The 25,806-nt window shown below is 38.4% G+C and overlaps 3 protein-coding genes across 12 annotated transcripts; 1 reads left to right on the top strand and 2 right to left on the bottom strand.

Annotated features, from left to right (window-relative positions):
• Window positions 1-55: 55 nt before the first annotated feature.
• noxred1 (NADP-dependent oxidoreductase domain containing 1) lies at window positions 56-3,562 on the bottom strand. 4 transcript variants are annotated; one of them, XM_041972765.1, is made up of 6 exons: window positions 3,233-3,562; window positions 2,948-3,129; window positions 1,335-1,515; window positions 1,098-1,252; window positions 808-933; window positions 56-628 (listed from the first exon to the last, which is right to left on the bottom strand). In XM_041972765.1, the coding sequence occupies exons 1-6, from the start codon at window positions 3,385-3,387 to the stop codon at window positions 477-479; spliced, it is 951 nt and encodes a 316-aa protein (XP_041828699.1). In that variant the 5' UTR covers window positions 3,388-3,562; the 3' UTR covers window positions 56-476. The 4 variants fall into 4 exon arrangements, with proteins under 4 accessions (XP_041828699.1, XP_041828698.1, XP_041828700.1 ...); XM_041972764.1 differs by having other exon boundaries at window positions 744-933; window positions 2,957-3,129; XM_041972766.1 differs by having other exon boundaries at window positions 744-933; window positions 3,050-3,129; window positions 3,233-3,559.
• Window positions 3,563-3,609: 47 nt separating this feature from the next.
• atg2b (autophagy related 2B) lies at window positions 3,610-20,299 on the bottom strand. 4 transcript variants are annotated; one of them, XM_041972759.1, is made up of 43 exons: window positions 20,201-20,299; window positions 19,148-19,554; window positions 18,516-18,678; window positions 18,202-18,354; window positions 18,008-18,110; window positions 17,612-17,771; window positions 17,358-17,540; window positions 17,146-17,242; window positions 16,873-17,037; window positions 15,595-15,746; window positions 15,384-15,495; window positions 14,919-15,162; window positions 14,656-14,818; window positions 14,399-14,491; window positions 14,107-14,295; window positions 13,619-13,892; window positions 13,436-13,544; window positions 13,156-13,357; window positions 11,864-12,006; window positions 11,439-11,596; window positions 11,182-11,357; window positions 10,932-11,082; window positions 10,636-10,838; window positions 9,990-10,070; window positions 9,748-9,854; window positions 9,570-9,662; window positions 9,390-9,460; window positions 9,236-9,312; window positions 8,959-9,129; window positions 8,721-8,853; window positions 7,786-7,985; window positions 7,456-7,685; window positions 7,243-7,360; window positions 6,945-7,136; window positions 6,766-6,867; window positions 6,577-6,655; window positions 6,287-6,497; window positions 6,122-6,191; window positions 5,958-6,040; window positions 5,688-5,809; window positions 5,197-5,351; window positions 4,950-5,099; window positions 3,610-4,834 (listed from the first exon to the last, which is right to left on the bottom strand). In XM_041972759.1, the coding sequence occupies exons 2-43, from the start codon at window positions 19,307-19,309 to the stop codon at window positions 4,604-4,606; spliced, it is 6,231 nt and encodes a 2,076-aa protein (XP_041828693.1). In that variant the 5' UTR covers window positions 19,310-19,554; window positions 20,201-20,299; the 3' UTR covers window positions 3,610-4,603. The 4 variants fall into 4 exon arrangements, with proteins under 4 accessions (XP_041828693.1, XP_041828696.1, XP_041828695.1 ...); XM_041972762.1 differs by having other exon boundaries at window positions 6,287-6,494; XM_041972761.1 differs by having other exon boundaries at window positions 17,358-17,537.
• LOC121631726 (gsk3b interacting protein) lies at window positions 19,314-25,499 on the top strand. Of its 4 annotated transcripts, XM_041972773.1 has the most exons (4): window positions 20,494-20,757; window positions 23,199-23,290; window positions 23,864-24,109; window positions 24,211-25,499. In XM_041972773.1, the coding sequence occupies exons 3-4, from the start codon at window positions 23,867-23,869 to the stop codon at window positions 24,367-24,369; spliced, it is 402 nt and encodes a 133-aa protein (XP_041828707.1). In that variant the 5' UTR covers window positions 20,494-20,757; window positions 23,199-23,290; window positions 23,864-23,866; the 3' UTR covers window positions 24,370-25,499. The 4 variants fall into 4 exon arrangements, with proteins under 4 accessions (XP_041828709.1, XP_041828707.1, XP_041828706.1 ...); XM_041972775.1 differs by lacking the exons at window positions 20,494-20,757; window positions 23,199-23,290 and adding an exon at window positions 19,314-19,337; XM_041972772.1 differs by lacking the exon at window positions 23,199-23,290.
• Window positions 25,500-25,806: the final 307 nt, after the last annotated feature.

Below are 25,806 nucleotides of genomic sequence, written 5' to 3'. Positions count from 1 at the left end.
ATATAAATATAATAAATATAATATATAAATAATTTTGGAATATTTAAAAATACTGCACCTTAAAAAACACTACAGAGACTAAGTTTTAGTAACTACAAATATTTTTTCATGTTACATATTTACACTCATGACTGTTTATTCTCTTTCTATTTAATTTCCAAGTTTTTGTTTTAACCCAGTAACCACATGGAGGACTTTTCTCTTGTCTTACAAAGAATGCTTATTAAGAAAAGTCCATAATTCATTTCAGTTTTAAATAAATAAAAAAAAGTTCATGACATTGTCATTTATTTTACTTTTGTATCAATTTACAGAATGACTTCATATTACAGAATGGCATTGTGACTTTCCTGCATTATGAAAGTATTATTTTAACATATTAATCAAACTTTTAAAATTTTAAATCTGAAAATATAATTATACTAAGGTATAACATCAGTTATAGCTACATGTGTAAGATAATTATGGACACTACATTATATTGTTACAGAATTATTTGAGTGGTCTCTCCAGGTGTGATTTGTATAATGCAGAGATGCACTGCTGCATAGATTTGCTGCTTGATAGAAAGTGTAGCAGTGGTGTGTCTTTTGTTTGGGCATCAATGAGTGAAATCCAGGGAAAAAACCTTTGTATAGAAAAAAAGATATTTGAATTAGTACACCTGCTTTTCTTAAAAAAATTGTAACATTTAGTCTCTGTAGCAACTCATACAATCAACACTGCATTCTTGAACTACTTACTCATCTGAAAGAGGAACAGATGAACTGATGAAACTGTGTGCATGTAACTGCACATTGTTCACACCTTTCTCTTTAAAGATGTTGTTAATCAAAGAGATGGTCTCAGTGGATCCCAGACTGGCAGAGGTGCAGACATTCATCAGGCTGTACAACACGGCACACACCCAGTTCAGACTGAGAGTAATCCCACCTACACAAATAATCGGCATCAATAGTTACAGAAAAAAACAAGTTCATTAATGTTTATGTTGAAATGAAGGTAAAGTGAAAAATACTGAAGGCTTGCTTTTGCATATTACAAAATGTGACAAATCAGAGAACAACCATTGAAAAAGTAGATAAAACACAACCTACCTTTGATAGTAAGAGGACATGATGCCTCTATTAGAAATGGATCTGTCAGTGCTTTTGTCAGATGACAACAAGACAGCCACAAGTCTTCAGTGTCACAAGGGACAAATTCATATTGTGGTTTTATGATAAAGTCGTGTCCAAGAAGATGGGCTAATCTGAAACAGAAATCTAAAATTGAGGGATTTGTTGACTTAGAATTAAAGTATCAGATGTGTTTTTGTATGAGCATGTTAGTACCTGGTGACAGGTACAGCAGAGGTGAAGCTGTATACCAGGCAGCGCTTTGACAGATGAGAGCGGAGGTCCCTGCATATTTTGGGGAGGTGAGAGGGCAAACAGCACAGGAACATAACATCTGCCCATGCTGCCAGTCTGCGATTGTTGAAGAAACACTCAACTTCTGCAGGGAGACTTTTCTCTGAAACACATAATCCGACAGGATCTTAACTTGGTCAGAATACAAGGAAGTAGGCTTGAGGTGAGTTTAGTTAAATCAACATATGCTTAATCATTAACTCGTACATGTTACAGTCTCAACCAGTCAGACAGACAGAATATCTGCTGTCTAAACTGAGCTCAGTTTTAGAAACTCCTCTTCATGTTTGGATAAAAAAGTGTACATTTATCTGTCCCTCTGAAGTGACACATTAAGGCTGTATAATATATGTACATTAACTCACACATTACATTTAACTGCAGTAACAACTTCAGTCTGAGATTCTTTACTCATCTTCAGAGGGATATAAAGTGAAGAAGAGAATCATGAACCTAAATGGCTCCAAACCAACTATGTTATCTAATAGCTGAACATTTGGGAATTTATGGATGACCTAACTTTGGCAACATCTGTACCAGGAAGCAGCCTTTTTGTGTTTTGAAAAACTGATGATCTAGATCCATTTAAGGTTCAAACCAGAAGACCAGCAACTTGCGACAGAAGTGGAATTAACTTTCCAGAGACTGCACAAATTCACCTTAGACAAGCAAAGAATCAAGATTAGGCCTACAGAAGGAGGACAAGAGATTATTGATCAATGAGGCATATGCATTAGTCAAAAAACTGAGTCCCAACAAACAAAATTCTTAACCTTCTTTATCAATGATGTTCTACAAAGCGTGTCCTCCTTTTGGAAAAGGCATGATTAACCTTCTGTCTATTTGCTTTAAGATGGTAACCACTGAGCATATCTGTAGTGTCTACTCAGAAGCATTGTGCTAAGAACATTAAAGCTTGGTCCATGACCAAGAGTGCATCTTCTGTGGGATTAGTCACTGAAAGTGATTCTGTCTATGGGTGAAGACTACTGTTTTAATCAGGGCTGGGAAAAAGTTGGCATTAGCTGCTAGCTTCAGCACAAGACTGTGCTTGTGGGTTAAAAAGGGCTGTACCTGCATAAGGAGGCAATAGAAAATGGAAAAGAGCAGTGTAATTGTGGTTGCTAAAGAGGGTTTGCAGCTCAGTTCCTTTGAAGGGTCTACAAGAGAGTGGGCATTACAGCAGTCAGTACCTGAAAGGTTACTAGGTTGACAAAGGTTTACAGGATGTTTGGAGAATAATATATATATATATATATATATATATATATATATATATATATATATATATATATATATATGGTTTTAATTAAATACTTAGACTTCATTAATAGCTAGAAAAACATGCTGTGAGCCATATCACTAGTTATAGCAATGTAGCAATGTTTCTTCAGGGTTATTGGCCAATGAACTTCACAATTATCTCACATGTCTTTATGAATTTAGCACCTGTTTCACTAAAGATTAATAATAATAATTAATACTTAATAAAATTACTTAAGCTGTATAAACAATTTACTTTGACTTCAGTGTACCTACTGAACCTGGATTTCTAGTAGATATCTTTATATATGATGGTTTGATGCTGGTTTTTTCAAGGAGGCCGAGGAGCAGCTGTTTTCCCAGGCGACCCATACCAAGTATCCCCACACCGAGGTCACCATTTCCTGCGGATGCCACTGATTGTGTAACACCAGTGTAACTTTTGATGCTACATCTGAAAATGTAGACAGTTGCAGGGATTTAAAAAATGTGCTCAAAGTCAATCTAATGATTTTAATAAATGGCACGCAAAATGTAAATGAGCCAAGGAAAAATACCTCAGAGAGTGGAGCAGCTGACACACAAAAGCTGCGTGCGCGCACCCACAAAATGTCAGTCCAGCCGAGCGTGCACGGAGGTAAAGTAGCTTCTTCTCGTCCTCTGTCAGTTCACTCTCAAAAGATAAACTACTCAGACCAGCGACTACGTCCATCAAAAACCGATAGTGTGTTATGTAAGAGAAACCATCGACAAAGTTCACCAACTGTTAGCAAAATGTGCTGGGCCTTGTTGCTATGGCAATACTAACTTCCGGTTTACTTGGCTACGCAAAGAAATTAATGCTAACTGCTGCTTTAAAAAAATAAAATGACATAAAACCAAGCCTTGGGTTAAATAACATGAACATGACCAGTAATATGTCCATAGTCAGTTGTGAATGTAACTGTTTATTTCCCTTTTTCATGTATTAATACAAATTCATGAATCAACTGTACACGTATGTACAAGAAATAATTTTTTCCCACATAGACAAGTAAGCAAATAAAATCTCTGCGATAAAACTTAGCACAACAAACATCAATAGTGAGACATTTGGAGGAAAAAAAAATCAATCGAGCAGAGTATTAAGACTTTACTTGAAGATCTTAACTGTATGAATAAGTTTGTCAACAATTTGAAAATAGGAGCAGCAGACCAAAGCAATTCGACACGTTAACTGTTATCAAAATTCAAAAAAGCAGCTTTTCAACAGAGCAGCTTTTATGAAAATTACACAACACACTTATCTCAGCTTAAAATAAAACTACAACTTAACACATTTGGATAGTCTTCCCATTTTTCATTTGCTCTGGCAGGTAACCCTTCAAGTCACTTAAAAGACTAAAGACCTTTATACAACTTTAACACATTCAGTTTCTAGGATTGTTTTTATATTTGCATGAAATGTTACATATTAGGAATATTTACAGTAAATAACAAGGCCAACATACAGTACGTGTAATAAATTAAGTATAATTACACCTCTAATATTAGTGTTTGTTGACACCAATCAGGATAGTAGAATATAACACCATTTGTAAACAGCTTTTTGAAAATGAAGCTAAGGAGGAAACCTGTCATTAATGTTTCTACATTTGACAGAACCCATATGAAGAGGATTTGTTGCTCACAAGTCATTTTTCAAAAATCCCTTTGATAAAGCAAACAATGGACAATGCTGATGACCACAAAGGCACTGTGAGGGAAATGGTAAGCTAAATCACAGTTGCTCAAACTGGCACGAGATGAACACAATTCTATTTACACCAGAACTGGTGGTCCACATTTCTTCCTCTTCAAAAAAACAAACAAACAAACAAACAAAAAAAACATTTATAAGCTGTGGCATCTCCACAGTTGTGGTTTCAGCTACCGTATGGCAATGACAATTACTCCTCGCCCTGCCTCCATTTTTGAGTCTCCTCCTGACGTGCATCAGGGTGAATCTGGTTCCTCATTCCACCCAAGACATTGGAGGTGGCTTCGGTAGCCATAATGAGTGGCTTGACTACTGCTGGTGGCAGCTGGCGGAGAACTCCGCCAACTGCACCCGTCATGCCACGCTGCTCGTGTTCCCGTGTGGCCGTGTCATAGATGGTCAGCGCAGTGTCTGTGATACCCTGCAGGTGGAAACATTATAGATTCCTTTTTAAATATAGTGGGGTTTTTTTTCTCAATAGCATAAATGAGTTAAAAAAAACAAACACTGGTCAGCTGAGGTTCAGGTTTGTTTACCTCTTTCACTACAGTGTAAGCTTTGGCTACACCTTCTCTCAGGTCAACAGGCTGATGAGCCAGCCCATAATGGGAGTAACGTTTCACCCTCTTTGTATCTCGCTCATCAGGAACTGGAGACACCATGTCATAGGCTGTCTCAGCTGCTGCCTTCAGAGAAAGACAAGAATAATTTACTTGCTGGGTGTCCTATGAAGGAGTACACAATGAATACAGGCTTATTTTAAACAATGGGGGACCGGTTTACCTGGATGGTCCGAACCATCCTGTTTGTGAGCTCCAGAGCAGCCATAGCAGTAGAAGTTCCAAAAGAGGCGGTGCCCCGCTGAAATCCACGCACTATCCGACCATCCTTCCTGTACTGCTCAATAGGGAGCCAAACCAAGTCCTTGAGTCCATGAACTGAAAGGAGTATTTATTTTTAAGATGTGGATATACAGAATCTGAGAGATGATTGTAGATGATAATTATATTGTCAATGTGAGACTATCAATGGATTCATAAATGACCCAGCCTCAAAGTGATGAATTAAGACTAAATCTACATATTCTGCCAAAAATAAAGGTACAACTCTTTTAAACAACTAGTTACTGTATGGTTGCACTTATAAAAAATTAATAACAGTAATTATAAATAATAAAAATCTTAAAGTCGAGTGTAAGTTGCTATTCATGTCTATATGGTAAAAATGGAACAGTGAAATTATATGTATGGGTTAAAATCCAATGCTAGACTTACCCAGTTTCACCAGTGTGTGAATAGGTGCCACACCACTCAGTAGTCCTTGAAGCTGGTTTGTCTTTATGTCATTTAGCCATTCATTTATTGCATAAGAAAACAGCTTATCCACACCAAGTAATCTAAAACATAGACAAATGTTACTTTCCTGTGAAAAACAATTATTCTGTCAATAAACACATCCGCACTTGATAGCAATACACAGAATAATGCATCGGTGTTAGAAAAATGTACTGAACGGCCCCATAAGACATTAAAAAATGAGCATACCCCTGTCTGTAACACAACTGCCTCAGTTTCAGCTCTGAACAATTCAGTTGCGTCAACCCAAAGATGATCCCAGCAAATGTTCCCTGAAAAAAAAAAAACAGTACTCATACGATTATTCAGAAAAAAGCATACATAATAGTACATTTCTCTCTTAGATCACATACCTGGTCCATCAATACATGTTTGCCATGATAATCCAGTCGAATGGGAACCTCAGAGGTAAATCTGAACTCCCTGATAGGAAGAAAAAATATGATTTCAAACAACCAAGTAATTTAGGTAATGTGGGTGGTAATTTGGAGGATTTATTAGCAGTATTTCCCACTGACCTAAAGAAAATCGGCTGGTCTGAGAAGGGTGAGGCAGAGATTTCGCCGTCGTGAACTTCTTCTCTGTTGGATGCAGAGAAGCCATTGTGGCTCATTTGCCTCTGAGTAGGGACTGAGATGATTGGTGCTGCATCCTGGCTGCTAGCAACATGCTTAGAGAAACTGCAGGAGATCTCTGGGGCAGATGCTTTTTTTGTGGTGACACAGACTGCTGGAAAAAAAACAAAATAAAACATGAAATAAAAATAATATATACAATTCTAGACAAATCTATGAATAATCAGTCTTACCTTCTTGAACAGGTGGTGAGAAAAACTCTACTTCAGTAGCAAGACTACTAAAGAAGTCCTTTAAGAAGAATAATGCATCCTTCGGAAAAACAAAGACCAAATATGTCACTTTAAAATTTATTAGTGAGCTTGATCAGAGGTCTCTGTATCTTTAACATTGTGGCAATTATTTATACCGGCCTCTATTACCTGATCAATATTGAGACGAAGAGGCATCAGGGAGACACGTAAGCAACACTCTGGGGGAGCCTGGCCTGACTCTGGACTTGTATGCAGTGCCTTTATGGTCAACTAAGCATAAAAGGACTCATTAAGTTACAACTGGCGAATACTTTATAACAGGATTTTGACTATGTTGCCTTCCTCACCATGTTAGAATGGGCTTTTCGAGGCATTTCCTTGCTAGAGTACAAGTAGAGGAATTTGTTCATCTGTGAGGTAGCCAGTCTGTCTCGAATTTCCAAGTCCTGCACAACAAACACCTGTCGGGACACTGGCTGGTCCACTGCTGACCGAGATGCCACAGAGGGCTGTGGGTACACCTCATGCTGAAATCTCACCTAAAGAAGTAATTACAAAGAGCTAAATGCTCTGAAAATCACTTTTTTTTAAATTATATGTATTCAGTGATATAATGTGATGACTATTTATTCTAGGAAGCAAAACCTTGCTGAGCTGGATCTCCATTAGGACATCGGGGTTTCTTCCTCTTCCACCTCCTGCCCTCCCCAAAGTCCTCGCTTGTCTGACTGGTGTTTGAGATGGGGAGCTATGAGGAGTAGATCTGCAAGATGCAGAAAATGCCAAAAAATGTAAAAAAAAAAAAAAAAAAAAAAAAAAGTCTCTCTTCTAACAAATTTAAAAACATTTAGGGCTCACCCTCGGCTTCTAGCAGGAGAGGCTGTGCAAGGAGCACTCCCAAAATCTTTTCCCCCATAAAGATGCCAGATGACAGAGATCTCCTTAATGAGGTAGCGAACCTCTGGGATGGGGAAGTTCATGGCTCCACGGCTGGAATCACTCCCTTCCAGAGGCTGACTAAAGTGTTCATCTTTAATTTCCACTGGATACGAGGTAAGCAGCTTTACCACAGGCCCCTGATCGCGATCCTGAAACACATTCGTTCGACAGTGAGGCACCACAGGTTTCCAAAAACAGCCACTTACAGGATTGGGTACCCTTAATTGTACAGATAATTTTTTTTCCAACCTCTTCTCTGGAACCAGGAGTGTCCAAAATGCAAAAGTCATCTGTTTCTTGGGGCAGGCTCGGAGCAGGTGTAATAAGAGGGGAGGGGAGCATGGGATAGGTAGGACTTGAATCTTGATTAAAATTCCCACTTTCATCAGGAAACAGGAACAGATCTGACCGAGGCGGGTCATGGTCATGAATGTGCTCCTCATGGGCACCTGAATATATGAGAACATACATGCAAACACTCTTAGATACACATATAACACCAATGGAGCAAACATTTTATTCTAAAAGTTTCCATGACTGCTTCTGTATATTTAGTTTTTCCTTTATAATCAGAAGCAGGGGAAGACATCCATTGCGCTGGTTAGAAAGTTCCATTAGCCCTGCAATGTTAGCCTAGCAATCAACTATGCCTGCTCCTCCTCTTGTCACTACATAAGCTGTCAGAAGTGATGGCAAGGAGGGAGCAGTATTTCTCTTTGAAGGTGCAAAAAACATTTGTTGGTGGGACAAGCTTTCACCTAAAAAATAAAAAACAATCACCTGCCAAACAATCGTAGTTCACTGTGTCATTAATAACTCAAAAATGTGCCACAAAGAAAAATTTGTAAGCATACTATCTGCTGTTTAATATACAGATTGGAATGCAATGTATTCAGCAGACTTACGTACTGTGTTCATTCCATTAGAGACTGAACTGATTTTTGGCATCAACACGAGCCGCTTGTGTTTGCTTATGCTGCTATTTATACTGCAACAGCCGAACAAATGCATCAGCTGATATGCCATTTAAATGATGAGCAGACTCTACAGGAGTCTGCTCATCATTTGGACCCAGACTGTACAGGAAATGAAACTTTGTTGGCACCGCTGGGACAGATAATGGTGTGTAGGAGATGTATAGTGTAATATTTGCCTTTATGGGGACTAAAACTGAGCAACTGTACCATTCTGTTGTGGCCCTGGTGCTTGCTGCCCATCAGTCTCCTCCATAGCTTCACTCATCAGATCCTGCAGCATCTGCTGTTCAGTCTCAGCCAGCAGTGGAGTCTGAGATACTGGTCTGCTAGAAACCTCTGTCTGTAAAAAATAAAATAAAATAAAACAAAAAACAAACAACTCATCTAGATTAAGTATGTAGGACCAGTTTTGAAATTGAACACTGAACCGTCAGTCACTGCTGACCTTGCTTCTTTGTGTGGTGCTGCTGTGCTTGGCCTCTGGTTCTGCAGGGGGAATTAAGTCTCCGTAGCTGGCTACATACTGGATAAGGTTCATAAGCGCAGCGCAGGAGTCTGAACACGTTCTAATGTGAATTACGTCACTGGAGCAGCGCAGCTCAAATCTCGGCTCCGACTGCCACCAATAAGACAAGGAAAACGTCTTTAAATTTTTACATACATATATATATATATATATATAGAAACAGATTGGTTATTTCAGATGAAGATCAGTAACTTACCAGTTTACCATCTGGTCCAGGTTTGACAGCTGTAATCCTTAGCTCCAGTGTTCCCATGTCCATCACTTGAACATAGTCTGTGAAATGAACTCAACATTAGTAAAAGCTGCATTTCAATCAGTCAAACACAATATTGTCATAACTGTCAACTTACCACGCACAAGATTAACAGACACAGCATTACTCTTGTCAGAGAGGAAGAGAGCAGCTTCATCCAAAATAATCCTGTAAACAATTACAGCGGAAAAATATTTCCTTAAAATCTTTAATACAAGATAAAACCATGCAATTTAGTGTGACTAAAAAATCCCCATTTGTTTTTTTTTTTAAATACCTTAGTGTTGATGAAGAATTATCTAAGGAGACACTGCTGGAGATGCTAAATGTTTCTACAACCACCAGTGATCTGAGTGGCATGTGAAGTGGTCTGTCAAAAGACAAACAAGTCATTAAATATACACACACGTAACAGATAACTCATTATTTACCAGATGCTCTGATTTCCACTTTACCTATAGTCTAATGAGCAGCTCCACAGGTGTAAATGTAGGGTAGTGACAGATGTAGGAGGGGCATAACCCAACACAGGTTCATCAGAAATATTTAGAAAGTCAACGATCTGTTGGAAATAAGATTGGAAATGACTTATAGTACAGTTTTGTTTTTCTTTCAAATGCTGTCGAAACATGGCATAAGAAGGCGATAAAAGCATAAACTTTGCGGGGAGTAAGCGACAGGACAGGTTTTCTTTTACCTGATCATACCAGCCCAAGCTGGGAGGGACCACTCTGTGCTGCAGTGTTGCTCCTCTGACGCCAACAGCAACCAGAAACTCCTGCAGAAAGTTCACACATCAACACAATGAGCTGCTAATTAAAGAATTTGTAAATGAGGTGGTATTACACAATGTTTGTACAAACACAAGCTCCTGCACAAGCAGCATTTCACAAAATATTTTATAATCAACTTAAAATAATGGCTCATCTTAGCCAACCTAAAAAAAGTGCTTTACTTGCCTATTATTTTTAGAATTACTAATACAATAATTCTGTTTACACATGTAAAGATCTAGTTTTAGGCTGAATAGCAGATGTAGAGATCATTTAACTGGACAACAGAGGAAATAGAGGAAATGTGTATCTGCTAGGCTTTAGTTGTAAAGTTTAAGTAGACATTCAGAAGGAAAATCGACAAGATTGCTCTGTAAATTTACAAGATAAAGTTCAACAGAAACATTTTTTCCTGTCAAACACTAGTCAGTTTTACATACTGAAGAATTAAAACATAACTGAGATGTAAAAACTTTAGAGCAGCAGGTTTTCTGAACCTATGATCTCATGAGAAAAAAACACATGTCTGTAACACACACACACCATCTATTACTGTTCAGACTATTTGACCTTAATGTTGCGTTCTGTGTTCTGTGATGAGATTTTGACAGCGACAGACACCATGCTGCGCGCCTCCACACCGATTCCCTCAGAGGGTGTTGAGGATCTTTCTGGAGAGGTCTCTGATTGGTAGATGGTTGGTTCCAGCCAGTGGGGATGTGTCCTGCACGGCAACTTGATATCTGAGACAAAAAGGCCTCCATCTACAAGACCTGGTTAAATAAAAAACACATTACAAGCTTATTATGACATACAAGTTAAATCACAGTGATATCACAATATTATAGTTAATATAGAAGGTTTACCTTGATGGTACATGCAAACGCTACTGGTATGAAAGCAGATGTAGTGTTGATCTTTATAGCCTTCGTATTGTGTTACACTGAACAAAACGGCATTTTTCACCTCCATCCAGAACTCGCCATGTTTGTTTTTCAGCTCAGTTTTGTCTTCCTTCTAAAAAAGAAATGAAAAGTCCAACAGTCCATATTAGTGGCTACAAGCATTAGGTAAATAAAACCTTGCATTTAATAAGGAAAAAATAAATTGTTTTACTTTAGCCTTGGTCTGTAGAGTCGCAAGACCATGATTGACAGTAAGGATGACAGAGAAAAGGCTCTGGGAGGTCTTGCTATGGGCTTTGGGCTTTTTCTTCTTTCGAGATCTGAAGCCCAGTTCAGAGGCAGGAGAGTAGTAGTGCATAGTCTCTTCATCAGAACCACTGGTCTCCTCTGCAGGAAGAATGCAACATATTTCTATTAGCATAAAGACTTAGCCTGTTAATTTATCTGTAACTGGTTTTGCTGTTTCACCTTCAGGACCAGTAGAGCGGAACTGGCTGAAGCTGTCCTTGGAGTAAGTGTTGATCAATTGACTGGCAACAGAAAGTCCAACTCCATAAGGCATGCTCTCTACAGTCTCCACAGGGGATGGAGCAGTGGGCTCCCACAGCAGCAAGTCATTGTTTATCCTAAAATACATAGAAAATGCATTTTATTTATAAAACATTTATATATAATAAGAATCTGGTGTCTTTTGTGAATGTGAAAACAGAATAGCATCCACAACCATTTTAACAGAACACTGACTTCACAAAATATGTTAGCTGCTGTCAACAATTTTTGACTAAGAGGTAAATAATTTGTTTGTATATAACAAACGCAATTACATCATTTTAGAAAGAATTTATTCTCCCCAAGCCTTAGCTCCATCATTTTCCAAAATACAAATGATGTACCTGTTGTGTAGTTTCTCATAGAAAGGCTTGCTGGGGAGTGATAACTGTACATTGGGGAAACACAGCTCAAGGACAAAACGGGAGTTGTTCATTGTTTTTTCCTGGAACTCTGTCATCTCAGCAACATCACCAGGAATGATCATCTGGAATTGGACAAAACAAACACAAATAAATAAATCCACATGACCCTGTCACCACTTGTTTTGTCAGTAGGTTAGATAAACAAGACTATTTGCATAAAGTGCCAGTAGTCATAGATGATGATATATTAACCAGAGAATAGTCTCGCTTTGGATGCAAATCTTTCTACCTGGACAAAGTGCACCTGCCTTACACTTGCACCATGATGAAAATGGCAACGTATATCATTCATTTGAACAAATTTCAGAGGAAATGTGTACAAATAAAACACAAGAAAGAATGGGAATATAAGACGAGACTTACCTTAAAATAAATAAATAAATTCAACCACTAACTAAAGCTTCAAGTTTTCACATTGTGGCCAGCTCCCAAAATATTTTTTATGTAGTGAAGGTAAAACATCTAAGGGAGTATTCACATCAGAATAGTCCAGGGGACTTGGTTCGATTGGGCGGGGAATTTCACACTGGTTTGCTTTCATACTGCACTTCACTCAAGCAGACCAAACCGCCTAGACATCATACAGCTACAGCAACTGCCCACCAGGGGTGTTATCCTCATAACAAACGCTGATTAAGAAGAGTAAAGCAAGAGGAAGAATAAAACCCGGATCACTGATTAGTCAGGACCAAAAACGACTCAGTCTCCACAAGTAAACAATGGAGCGATACCCACTTTATGCAGTCTTGGGAGTTTCTGTTTTCACTTTAGTGCTCAATCTAATGTAGTTTTCACAAGAATCTGACCAGTATGAGCAGTAGGCATCTGACTGTCTGGTATATTGCTTATTCTACATCACTTTCTCTGTTTCGTTCACTAAATGGTCTGTTTGCTTTCACACTGTAAGTGCACTGCACCAGGGTTCACTTGCAAGTGAACTGACACTCTCAGTTTGTAACAGGAAACTTTAGCTGTTGTCCCTTAATTACAGCTCAAGTTTATGGATGTGTAGAAATGCATTGCAGACTATAACCTTGACAAGCAGTGAGAATTAGAATGAGTTTTCTTATGAATGAGTCCATTGCCAGCTGAGTAGACCTGTCATTCACCACTAGGAAATAATATTCATAACTAACTAACCTGTGATAAGTAACAATAGTTGGCAGCAATCTAACATTTATGACAGATGTGGCCCTCAATCTATCACTCACCTCTTCGTTCTCATACATTACTCTACGAGAAGAAAAGGGCGATGGTTCTGGTTTCCCAAAGTCACACACGTCCTTTAATGAATGAGCAGCCCCTTCCTCCTCTTCTTCCTCAAGGGAATGGTCCTCGGCCCCTTCGTCATCTTCAGCCGTCACACGCTCGAGGATTGAGTGGACAGCAGTGGGGTTCATCTTCAGCACGATTCTGCTCAAAGAAGTTAAATTTCACAGCACGGTACTGCTGGACAGACCACTTTGAGATTGACTGATTGCATTAACTTACCTCGGCCAGTCAAATTTTACACTTTCAGATGACGTCATGTCTCCCTCCATGGTGTGGGATACTCTGAGAAAACGGGCAGCTGGTTGATCTGGTTCCTCTTGGAACTTCCCTGAACAAAAGTAGAGAAATAAAAGACATTTCAGAGGAGCTCTACAGTTGAAAGTTATTTAAAAACAGACATACCAGTAAGTTCTCTGAATGTGAGCTCCATTTTGGTTTGATCAGGAGAGCTGCCACCCATGAACTCTGTTTTCACTTCCAGGTCCTCCATCTCCAGATGAAGTATTTCTTTCTGCAAGGACTTCTTGAACCAGGGGCCTCTCTCCTGATCTGCACGCAGATCAGGGATGGGGAAACGCACCGCAATGCCCAGCACTGGGGCGTTAACCGTCAGTGATACGTGGCAGTTGGAGGGTGTATGGTTGTCATCAAGGAAAACCTCAGTAAAAGCTTTATGCTGTAAAATTTAAAATACAAAAATATTTAGTTTTATATAAGTTTCATAAACATCCCCTTTAAATGTGCTCTTTCTAGCTAACTGTTAAGCTAAATTAAAAATGAATTATGATAGACATTCAAGTGCTGTTGAAGTGCTTAGCTGCCTCAGTTTAACATGACCCTGAATCTGATATACAAAAATGATCATTTCCTTGTTTGTGTGATACTCTTACCAAGCTGACATGTTTATTGTACGATGTATACATGTGGGAGGCCATCATCTCCGTGGTAACTAGTTTTTGAGGTTGTAGCAGTGAGTTGAGACGGTCTACAATGCTGATATCCAGCTCAGAGTGTACAGGACCAAGTTCCACCTGGATCTCAGCTTTCCTTGGAATGGTACTAAGACGCACCTGGCCACCCTGAAAAGAAAGGGAAGGGGATAAGAGTTTCAATGGCAGACAAGCATGTAAGCAAGACGCAAGAGTGGTAGATGTTAGAGTTGTGGTTTTATAAGGTGGATACCTGAGGGCCTCTGCGCTCAGCCTGTTTGTAAAGCAGGTGAAGGCAGGTGGTTAGCGGTGTATCAGCACTGGCTGTGGTTTCAAATGTCAGGAGCTGAGGTGCGACAGAGAAACTAGGGTTGAACACTCTTTAAGTCAAGCCAGCTGTATCTTTATATGTCTTTATATATCTTTATATATATGTATGCAGTGTTTAAACAACCAAAACCTAGTATGGTGAAAAATGCGTCGTGCTAAGCTCAGGCATGCAAATCTAACCTCAGTGTACTGGATTCCTCTCTGGGAGCCACCGATGAGGGCTTCAGAAGGAAACAGACACTCCAAAAACTCCATCTGGTTAAGGGAGATGTCAGTGCTGAAAGTCCGCAGGTTGGATCCCTGACAGTGCTCATACTTTATCTTCAGACCCTGACCAACAAATCTGCAGAGATCATACAGATGTTTACACATTCAAATCACAGTTATGGTCTACAGAATACAAAATCCCTGAAAAAAGGAACTAAAGGAAAATGGAAGTTCACCTGAGGTGATCATGGGGACAAGCCTGGTTGAACACGGTCCGAGACTGAAGGAAAGCATCTGGGGAAAGCTGGCCTGGTCCCACCATGCCAAAGAAGTGTCCAGCCATTGGGCCAAGAGGGCTGGGAGCAGCATGAGGCGGTGGTAGTGGGTCAATGTGGAGGACTGACACAGCAAAGCTGCTCAGTGACAACCTCAACACCAGTTCTGGTCTTGACTCATCCCCATGAGTTTTGGGTGGATGGGCTGAAAGAGAACTCAAGTCAAATAATAACCATGTAAAACACATGGGCAGCAGAAAATAAACCTTTACTGGAGAAAGAAAGACTGCTGGTTTCCCTGGCTTCTAATTAATTTCCATCATATAAAAGAATCTACCTAATCTTCCCCTTCTACAAATGGCCATGAAGGGACTGATATTTGTGCATTTTGCATGAGTGTGTTTATCAATTTATTGAACCACTTACAAGTTTGTCTCATTAGTTTCTGAGTGAGCTGCGTATCACGTGACTGGACAGGAGTTTCACTAGTATGCTTTTCTTTTTGCCGTGGTACATCCATATAGTCATCCCATAGAGCCTAGGAACACACAGAGAATAACCCCACTTTTATCAGTATACACATGAGAAGACATTTTATGGTGGCAGCTTTGTTGAGCGTTTCAAGATTAAGTCTTACAGCTGCATTTCCTGATGGAGACTCTCCTGGGGAGGCAGAGTAGTTACTGTTGAGTGACAAGTCCAAGTCGACAGTGGGCGGTTCACCCAGAGGAGGGAGGGAAGACAAGCTGTGAGACATGTCCATATCGGCCATGGAGAAGAACACATCATCTACAACAAAAACAATAAAATAAAGTTTATTTATTGCTGTGCAGCTAGAATTGTCACCTCCAATCTGCCTTTGGCACAATTCAGTCTCACTTGTTTAATCTGAAATTGGTACAGAATGCTGACAAAACAAAGTCTATGTTGTTCTCTAGCATAAAGGAGCCTGCCATCCTCCCCTCCATTACAACCACACAGGGCACCCATATGAAGTTTCCTGGGCTTATAAATATCTAGGTATCTTAACTGATGAAAAACTTTGCTTTAAGTTCTACACTGAACATCTCTTAAAGAAGCTGAACTGAAATTGGGTTTTATTCTTATGGAACATAGCTTGTTCTTCATTAAATGCCAGGAAAAGACTTGTTGCAGTCACCTTCTTGCCCGTTCTAGATTGTTTATATGAATGCCTCTGCCAGCTCTCTTCACGTTAACTGCTGTCTATCATGGAGCAATAAAGTTTTATAACAGGATGTAAACCCTTCATTCAGCCCTCATATATACTCCCTGGTTAATTGGTAATAATTATCAACAAAGTTCTACATTTACAACTTAATTTTTAAATCCATCTTCAGTCTGCTGCCAACATATTTATCCTCTTACATGACACAGACAGTCATAGCCTGTGATCTCAGGCCTTCATAACCTTCAGTGTTCCCTCCTTATGTACAGAGTTCTGCAAAAAGGTATTATATTAATTTGAATTAAACAAGTATAAATAAAGTCAGAGTCTCTTTTTTTAAAGGATTAAGAAGACTTGTGACAAGCTTTACATTAACATATATTCTGTTTTGGTCCTTTTTTAAAATCATTGTTTAAATGCCGTATTTCATTGTCAGGTTGATTTACATTTAGAATATTTAAGTTCAATAATGGGTGTATTTCTTCTTCTAATCTGAAAAGCTTTGCAAACTCTTTCCTAGCTGGTTTGTGCTCAATGCAGAAAGAGGTATGTGTCACAATGTATAGTAAAAACCTAAAGTCAAATTAGGACTAAAACAAAATATCCTAATTGAGTATGACTGGTATGAAATTCCATACCAGTCATAAAAATGTCTAGTATGGACCAGCCACCATTAAAATCTGATTTCTGAGACAATGTACAAGTTACAGAAGGATAGTTAATTCCAACCTCGACTTGATACAGTTCTGGTGGTCTGGCTGTCAAAAAGGTCGGGGTCTGCTCCTGGTACAGCACCATCCTTCTTCAGACACCGGTTCAGTTCCATATGGAGCCGATACTCATCCTCCTGTTGTATGGGACGACTTTTTCTATCCTTAGTCCATTCCTGTGTGCCTTCACGTGAAGAAAAGGGAATGCTCTGTTCACTCCAGTTCTAAATGCCACCATTAACCTTTCTGGGCCAAAAATCCTACTATCATTTATAAACAGTGGGATGCTTACCTCCACCAGAGAAAGCTCCAAACAAATCCAGCAAAAGATGAACTTGCCGTGGGGACAGCAGAATAACCAGAGTATCAATATGTCCAATGACATCCAGCTGAGAAGCAACAAAAGCAATCCAGTGTTAGCAGTGCCTCAAAAAAGAAAAAAAGAAAAAGAAATAAATCCTGGATTTGTCTTTCCAAGGAGTAATCAATAAATTGTTTGTGTACCTTGGCTCCAGGCAGGGCCAGATTGTTTTTCAGAGTAAGGGACAACTCAATTTTGCCGCTGAGGCTCCCAACTTGAACAGGCTCAAACGTTGTTGTGGAGGATACCGGCTCTGTAAACTGTGGATGAGGCTCGCATATTATTTTTGGATTCCAGCTTGGGGAGAGCTTTGGCTCGGTTTCCTGCTAAATAAAAAATCCATGTTCAAAAACGCCTGAACATGCAGCTGTGCTATGTCAAGATACATGCTACCAACCGTCGGGGTGGATGAAGATTTGCAACCACGAGACATTTCTGAGAACTCATCCCAGAATATAGTGATACCTTCCATATGCACATTTTTATGTGCAAACGTGGTTGGCTGATGCACATTTACATTTGAACTCTCTTCCCCTGTTTCATCACAGTATACAATCCTAAACACAACAATAAAGAACAATTAGCAAAACAAAAACCTGCACAATAATAAAGAAGTCCGATACATATTAGGGATGTCTTCAATATATTTTTCTTTATTGTGTAAGAAACACTTAACATTACTTTGCCTTTCTTTAACTTCATGTGTCCCCTGATGAATAGTAAAAGATTTAAAAAAGGAAACTAATAGGTGAACGCTTTAACAAGATTCTGTTGCTCTGGATATTTTACTCACTTGCTGATTCGAATCTCAAGAGCGATTCCAGTTTTAGAATTTTCTGGAATGTGTTCGACTCTGAGAACAGTGTCCAAAAATGTCACTTTGACTCTTCTCAGAACTGTAAGACAGGAAATCAAAAGTAATCAATTTGTACAATACTGGGCTGCTTAACTTACTTTGCACTGGCAAACAGCAGCATGGAAATATACCTGTCTCTATTGTCTCTGCAAACTTTTCTAATCCTTCAAAAGGCTGAAAGCTTTCTCCCATATCATCGGTGAGTTTCTGACTGAGGCATTCTTTGGCAAGTTGCATGCTGCTCGTCATAAAACTGGACCAGTACATGGGCTCAGTCCCAGAAGCTGGAAGAAAAACCAGTGGTGGCATATTTCCTTAAAAAAGATAGCTGTCAACTTTTACATGTATGACAAAATGACAACCTGTTTATTCAATTCCTTTTTATACATCTTAAACTTTATTTTGCATATGGCATTACAAGGGCATAAGGGTATCAACTCCTTACCAACTCTTGGCCTTGGCCTGAGGACCAACTCCAAACCCTTGACCTCCAGGGCACAGTTCTCCTGCAACAGTGCAGCCCATGGGACAGTCAGAGAAATGGTCTGGATGAATCCTGTAATTACCTCAAAAGGGGCATCTGCTGTCTCCAGAAGCTCATTGAGTGACTGAAGAACAAGAAAAAAAGGTCTTTAAAAACAGAAAAAAAAACTGTCATTGCTGTATTTCAATATTGTTATCATCCTCCGTGCTCTTCGTTAATTCCCCTGTTGTAGACACTGCCTCAGTGTCACTAATTAGCAAAACTCTGTGTTTTATAATTAAAAGAAACATTTGTGTATCTAAGAATCCTTCATTTGGAAGAGCCAACATTTTATAAGATAGACTTTTCATGAAGATTAGTCATGAAAAATGAGAATCATCACATTTTGTATCAAGCATAAAAAAGTGGCACCATGACTTAATAACTTGCTTTGAATTACATTGCACAACCCAAGCTGTAAAAATTTTGCATATGCATTTCAGTTTTAGTGCTGAAAAAATATATGTTGTGCCGACCTATTTCTTATTTCATTAGTTTGAATAACATAAATGGATCTCCTGTCTTTTCTGGTATCAGGGTAACATTACACATACCCATTTATCCAGTGGAACTTGTGCAAGGGACCCAGTGCCCTGATAAAGGTCAAGACTGAGCTGCTCCAAGCTCAGCTTTTCCTGAAGAAAGTTGCCTAGGTACCGGTGAAGGAGATATCTGCAGGCCCGTTTCTTAATGGACTCCGAAAATGGCCAAGGCATCTTTACTTAGGAGGTGAACAGCTAACAGGTAATGAAAGGGGTCTTGAGGCTCTACAAGTGCAATGTTCTAGCTAATCCGAAAAAATCAGTCACAGATATTACAGCAGTGTCATCCTGTTAACTTGAAGATAGTGAAAAACTGTGAGGTCAAACATCCTTCATATCCCAAGGTTAGGGACACTCTGGAGGATGTGTTGATACTCAGAGATGTGTGTAGGAATTGATCCGACTCCAGTTTGCTGCGCCTACAAAAGAAGACACACATGAAGTGCCCCCTTTGTAATTTGATACCACAACTTGTGATTTGACACAAAATATTAACCAGACACCAGTAAACAACCAGTAGTTCAGGATAAAGACATGAATAAATTAATCTTAAGGGGCTGTAATAAAATGCAACGCAAACTTCAAACGTTACGCCTATGTAAAGCTAGGCTGACGTTTGCCCCTTTTCTACAGCAACTGTAAAACGTATACATTGTGCTAGCAAGATAACTCTTAGCATGCAACAAACCTAATAACTTGTGGCAACCATTGGCTATTACATCTTAGATACAGATGTCATAGACCGCCGACAGATGTGCCTTGAGAGTGGGCTAAACAAAGACATGTCATTTAGCTAGCTAGCCGGCTACCATAAGGTAGCTTAGCTAGCATATGAACCACTCGTGTCGGCACAGTGAAGCAACATTAGCATAGCCGGCTAACGTCAACTTGCTAGTTAGCTAGTGAGCTAACCTAATAGCCTTAACTTATAAATAATAAGTTATAAGCTATTTTGCGTCAAATGTACATTAATAGGAAAATTACACACACGCACACCAGAGCAAATTGCTGACACCAAACAATTAGGAAGCAGAATAAAATATATTAAGACAGCTCTTAAATTACCTTCTGAGTGAGTTGTTTACAAACACTTTCATGACTCCGCACCAATTGACGCTACATTCGTGATACCTCGGAAGTAGAAACAAAAATGCAAAATGTCATATTTCTCGATATGTATATTTCAATTCTATGAAATAAGGTAAACATATACTCATACTAAATATGAAGTCAGACTTATTGCGAACTTTTCTTTTTTGTTCTCCTATCTTTTACTTATATTGTTTTTGTTATTTATATCATTGTAGTTGACATTGAATGCAGCATAATCCTACGCACTCGGGGGTGGGATGAGTTGATGATGTCACTAACGTGGCGGAAATGTAGTGCCTGTGACACTCTAGGCTATTCCATCTAGATACATTTTAAATAGTTGTTAGGATACAGATAACCTAATATAGTGAAATAGTGTGAGATTACTTGATGTTAAAATAGTTTTACCGTCCATAAATGTAATTTATATAACGTGAACTGACGCTGGTTTGATAGGAGCTTGTCCACGCATAGCAGCTCGGAGTGGGCTGGAAGCTTCTACAAGCCGGAAGAACACAACTAGCAACAAGGTGAGAAAAATGAACACACTTGAGTCTGACTGGATTTTCGATGCATGGTCACATCAAACCCCTGATTCTTGGTTTTAAAATATGTACATTTGCGTGTGAAACGTACACAGAGTGGCCGAAATACGTTCTGAGAAATCCAGTTTTTTTTGTCGTTTTTAGTTTACTTTTGAATATAGCAACAGCCATTGCTAATTCAGCTAGAGTTTATAATGATATATAATCAAGTTATTTAAAGAAATTACAATATTTATATGAAACTGATTCAGTGTCTATTTGCGAAGGAATGTTCACATCATTTTGGGCATTTTTATTAATCCTCAAGATGTCGCTGTTTTGTTTTGTTTTTTCTTTTTTTTTGGGCGTTTTTATGTTTAAACACAATTTCTTAATACTTTGCTAAATGAAGAGTACATCAAACTAATATTTTAGTATCATATACCTTTACACAAATGTAATTCTTAAAGTAAATGTTCCAGAATTAATGTAAATAAATAAAAAAAAAAAAAAAAAATAAAAAAAAAATATATATATATATATATATATATATATATATATATATATATATATATATATATATATATATATAAATGCACAAACATGTACTTGCTCACAAAACACATCATTGTATTGTGGAGAGAATATAATGTATGAATTTAATCCTTGTCATGTGTAAATGATTACAGTGCAGTTATGAAAACCTTAGCAATAAAAAAGTTACACAAAAAATTTAGCAAAAGATCTTAAGTTTTTCTTTATTTATTTATTTTTTTATCACCATCCAAAACCCAAAAGAAGGTGCAAAACAATTGTTTTTGTGTTGTCTTAAAAACAAAAGAAACCTTTGTTTAAAACAAACAAACAAAAAAAGCCATCTCTCACATAACAGCTGATTCATTGTGTTTTGATGTGGGTGGGTTGAGTTTAGTCGAGGTTGTTGAGTATCATTGCCTTCATGGGCTTCTTGCCAGTAACAGGAATGATGACAAAGCCAGATGTGAGACAGCTGACTCATACAGAAAAATGCAGTGAATTGCAACCTGACGTAAAGTGAGCATCACGAGTCTCAACTTGTTCAGCAAGTTCAAGTACATTTTCTCAGCATACTTCTAGGTTTCATTGGTGATTAAGTGCACCTAAATAATATGGGAAAAGTTCTGTTTTCATTTGTAGCTGTTCTTAGGCGTGGGGGAAATGCAAAGTTAACCAGACAGAGTTTTTAAACAAACCTTGTTGAAGGAAGTGTTTCTAAAAGTGTCCCCACTGATAATTAGGAGGAACATTTGATGTTTGTTACCTGTTCATGTGGCGTCCAGTCAACAATTTAAAAAGAAACTGACAATGGGTCAACCACCTGTGTAATGTTGTCTTTGGTACAATAAACGTATTTAGTTCAGGCCAGTTTAAATGGGTCCAACACTCTAATTAGTTCGTCCAGCAAAACAACCACTCACGCTCACTCCTAGGGAGAATTTAACCAATTAACCTAACATGCATATTTTTGGATGGTGGGAAGAAGCCGGAGTGCCTGGAGAGAACCCATGCATACATGGGAAGAACATGCAAACTCCACACAGAAAGGTCACTGTTTAGCCGAGGCCCCCATTTATGTTTCGTCAGTAATAATTTAACTTTATTTGATAAATCAGTTAAGATTATTTTGAACTTTGTTTTGAGAAAATATTTTTTGTTATTTAAGTTTCTTTGGTTTTTGCGTAGTTATGTGAGCCATTTGTAAGAACTAAATCTGTGGATATGACGATGAGTATGGGACCAGCATGTACCGGGGTTGGCATGTAGTTTTTTTTTACCAGTGCAAGGGAAGCAGCAGGAGGGGGAAATGCTTAAACTTTTTTTGCTTCCTTGTAGCAAGAAAAACAATGGACAATAGACTTATTTTGCATGTGTAAGGAATTTGTTTATGATGCATCCATGCTTTCAGTGCTTTCAGTCACTAAGTTTTTTTGGTTGAAAAATGGCCACATCAACGGGTTTAACCTTTAGTCACAAGATCATACAGATTGCTCAATGGTGAACAATAGTTTACTTTGCATTTTTAAAAAAAAGAAGTGACAAATCAGTCAGATGTCTTTGTTTTGAGAGCTGTGCCACACACTATTACAAAATCATCAAATCAATAAATATCATTAACTATTCATTTTTCCATTTTGTGACAAAATACAAGGTTCACTAGTGATTAGTCAGCTTCTTCTGAGCAGAATTGTGTATAACATGTATAATATGTCATTTCTACTTAAACTTCTAGTTGTTCTTGCTGTAAGGCAAATGTAAAAAACCTCAGTGTGTACCTTGATGGGTCCTTTAAACTATGTATGCAGGTGAATGCATTAGTCCAATCTGACTTTTTCACCTGAGACAGCTAGCAAAGGTAAAGCCATTCTTTCCAGCTAATGTCTTGTAATCCATCTGTTCATCACTTGCAGATTGGACTGCAACTCCATGTACTTTTGCTCGGATCAATCCTCTGTCCATCATCTTCAGCTGGTCCAGAATGCAGCTGCTTGTCTGCTAACTGGTACAAAACGTACAGCAGTTTTGACATCTCTGCAATGGCTTCCTGTTTTTTACAGGATCTGAGGTCTTACTTGGAAAAAAATCTGTATAAATAAACCTGACCTGACCTGTTTTTTGGAATGGAAAAAATGACAAAATAACCCAGCAGTTATTAAACAAACCCATTTGAAGGGAGAGTTTCTTAAAGTTTTCCCCAATGATAACTAAAAAAGAACTTTTTATATGCGTTACCTATGCAATGTTGTTTTTGAAGCAACTTGTGTGTTTAGTTTAGAGAAATTTAAATGGGTCCAGCATTGTATTTAGTTCCCACAACCTGTAGTCACAAGGTCAAACAGATTGCCATATAGTAAAAGTAGTCTACTTTGCATTAAACAAAAAAGAACTGACAAATGATTCAGATGCCTTTGTTTCTTTTCCATTTCAGGTCCATGTCACACACTGTCAAAATATCATGTCAGGACTACAACTGCATCACAACCCTGTTGACATTTAACAGCATCTTCAACATTCAAGAATGTGAATTATAAATTGGAGCCGTGTCATAAAATGTTGTTGTTGTCTTGTGTTACAGGGGATGGAGATAGACTGCCAGCCTGAGGAGTCCATTACTTCTACTTTTGATGAAGACTGTGCTGAACTTGGTGACGTTAAGGACATGAGATTGGAAGCAGAAGCAGTGGTCAATGATGTTCTCTTTGCCGTGGCTGAGATGCATGTGTCGCAAAGTCTCAGCAGTGCATCAGATGTGGCCTACATAAACGTGGGGACAAGAGAGGGGAATCGTTATTGTCTGGAACTGACGGAGGCTGGACTCAGGGTAGGAGGTTCATGAAGAGGGGCAGTGCTTTTTGATATTCTGAGTCTAAACATATTTTTTAAAATACTCTGATGATCAATAACTAATTTCTTCTTAAACAGGTGGTGGGCTATGCTTTCGATCAGGTTGATGAGGATTTGGGCACCCAGTATCATGAGACGGTTTACTCACTTCTGGACACGCTCAGTCCGGGTTACAGAGAAGCATTTGGGAATGCTCTGCTGCAGAGGCTTGAGAGGCTGCAGCAAAACGGACAGTAAAAGGACCAAGATCCAGCAGACGCTGAAACCATGGTTAACCATGAAGGTCATGTGTGGATATTAGCCAATAATAATCCAGTATTTACTTTGGCCTATTATGTGATGTCCAACTGCCTAGCTGCCACTACAATAGGGGCTTCTCAGCCCTATCAACTTAACTTTGTTCTGAGTTTCATAACGTTGAATGACTTCATGTTACGTACTTAGGTTTAGTGGCTGCTTCAGATTGGCTGTTTAGAGTCTGTTGCAACATCGTGCTGTTTACTTTACTCCGGAAACATCTTCCAGTTTCCTCGCGTTACAACTTTGTAACAGATGTTGGTTCAGAATTTAGCTTTTTTTTCTACTCAGTGATATGATCTGAGAAAGAAGCAGCATGTTTTGTTAATGGTGATCCAGCTCCCCTCCTTCTGCTCGTACTAAAGCTGTGACCTGATAACTGATATCTGCTCAAATATGCCCAGCTAGTTTTTATTCAGTAAGTGTCTCTGGGTAGGAGCCAAAGCTGTGTTCCTTTCAAGTTAACACTGCCTTAATGACTGACTTTTATTAAGAAAACTAATAAGATTAGTTTATTAACTTTGACTCATTTTGTACTGACTGAGATAATGGTATTTTTTGAGGCTGTTAGTTTACTGGGAGGTAAAAAAAAAAAAAGATCTAAACTTATTTTAAAAGCTCAGACTATGTGGTGCAGGGAAGACCACCTGGTTTAGTGGGTGTGACATGAACAGTCAGGGTTCAAGTCCCAAAAATTACCTTGTGAAGTAAAAAGACTGATTCTCAGTCCCAGTTAGCAGGTTAATCCAGATATTAATTTGTTTTGTGTTTCTGTATTTGAGCTTAAGTTTGTATTTTAAGTTCTTGTTTTTAAAAAAGGAAGAAAAAAAATGTTATTAGTGGTTTTTAATTCATTTTCTTTGGTTCTTGCAGACTGTGTAGTATTTGATTTTTTTATGAGGAATTTTGTAGCTGCTTTATGTTATTTTAACTTTTTACTGCACACATGACCCAGTAATAATTCTTCAGTATTATAAAATCTGCTTTTAGGAAAACATGTTCCCTATCTGCATTCATATGGTCCATCCTTGCTGCTGAGCTTTGCTGACAATAAAAAAAAAACAGAAGTATGTTCGTCTCCAAGAAACTTTTATGAGTAACAGTAACAGACGTGTGACTCTGGACTAAAGTCCTAAACTAAGGCAGTACTTTATTTAAACATAGATTTAATGTACTTGTTTTTACTCGAGTTAAGCATTTTATGCTACGCTATGCTATAAAGTTGTTTAAAAACCTTAAATGTCTTGGTATTTTCGAAAACAAAGGTCAAGAAGTTTCAGTGCTTCTACTGATTCAATGGAGTATTTTTATATTGTCATTTAATCCTGTCACTGAGTACTTCCACTGCTGCTCAAACTGGTGTTCAGCTATTTAAAG

Source organism: Melanotaenia boesemani, chromosome 20 (genome assembly GCF_017639745.1).
Source record: "Melanotaenia boesemani isolate fMelBoe1 chromosome 20, fMelBoe1.pri, whole genome shotgun sequence".
In the NCBI taxonomy this organism is placed as follows: domain Eukaryota; kingdom Metazoa; phylum Chordata; class Actinopteri; order Atheriniformes; family Melanotaeniidae; genus Melanotaenia; species Melanotaenia boesemani.
The sequence above is the reverse complement of the archived record's forward strand: the minus strand, read 5'-3'. Positions and strand labels throughout refer to the sequence as shown.

What these genes read in the sequence shown, in the direction of transcription:
- noxred1 (XM_041972763.1), bottom strand. Translation starts at nt 3,387, where the DNA reads ATGGACGTAGTCGCTGGTCTGAGTAGTTTATCTTTTGAGAGTGAACTG. An exon ending in CAGCTGCTCCACTCTCTGAG is followed by an intron (nt 3,130 to 3,232) that starts GTATTTTTCCTT and finishes CTACATTTTCAG; the next exon opens with ATGTAGCATCAAAAGTTACA. An exon ending in TCTGCTGTACCTGTCACCAG is followed by an intron (nt 1,253 to 1,334) that starts GTACTAACATGC and finishes TTTCTGTTTCAG; the next exon opens with ATTAGCCCATCTTCTTGGAC.
- atg2b (XM_041972759.1), bottom strand. Translation starts at nt 19,309, where the DNA reads ATGCCTTGGCCATTTTCGGAGTCCATTAAGAAACGGGCCTGCAGATAT. An exon ending in ACAATAAACATGTCAGCTTG is followed by an intron (nt 13,893 to 14,106) that starts GTAAGAGTATCA and finishes TAAATTTTACAG; the next exon opens with CATAAAGCTTTTACTGAGGT. An exon ending in GAAAAGCCCATTCTAACATG is followed by an intron (nt 6,868 to 6,944) that starts GTGAGGAAGGCA and finishes TTTTATGCTTAG; the next exon opens with TTGACCATAAAGGCACTGCA.
- LOC121631726 (XM_041972775.1), top strand. Translation starts at nt 23,867, where the DNA reads ATGGAGATAGACTGCCAGCCTGAGGAGTCCATTACTTCTACTTTTGAT. An exon ending in TGACGGAGGCTGGACTCAGG is followed by an intron (nt 24,110 to 24,210) that starts GTAGGAGGTTCA and finishes CTTCTTAAACAG; the next exon opens with GTGGTGGGCTATGCTTTCGA.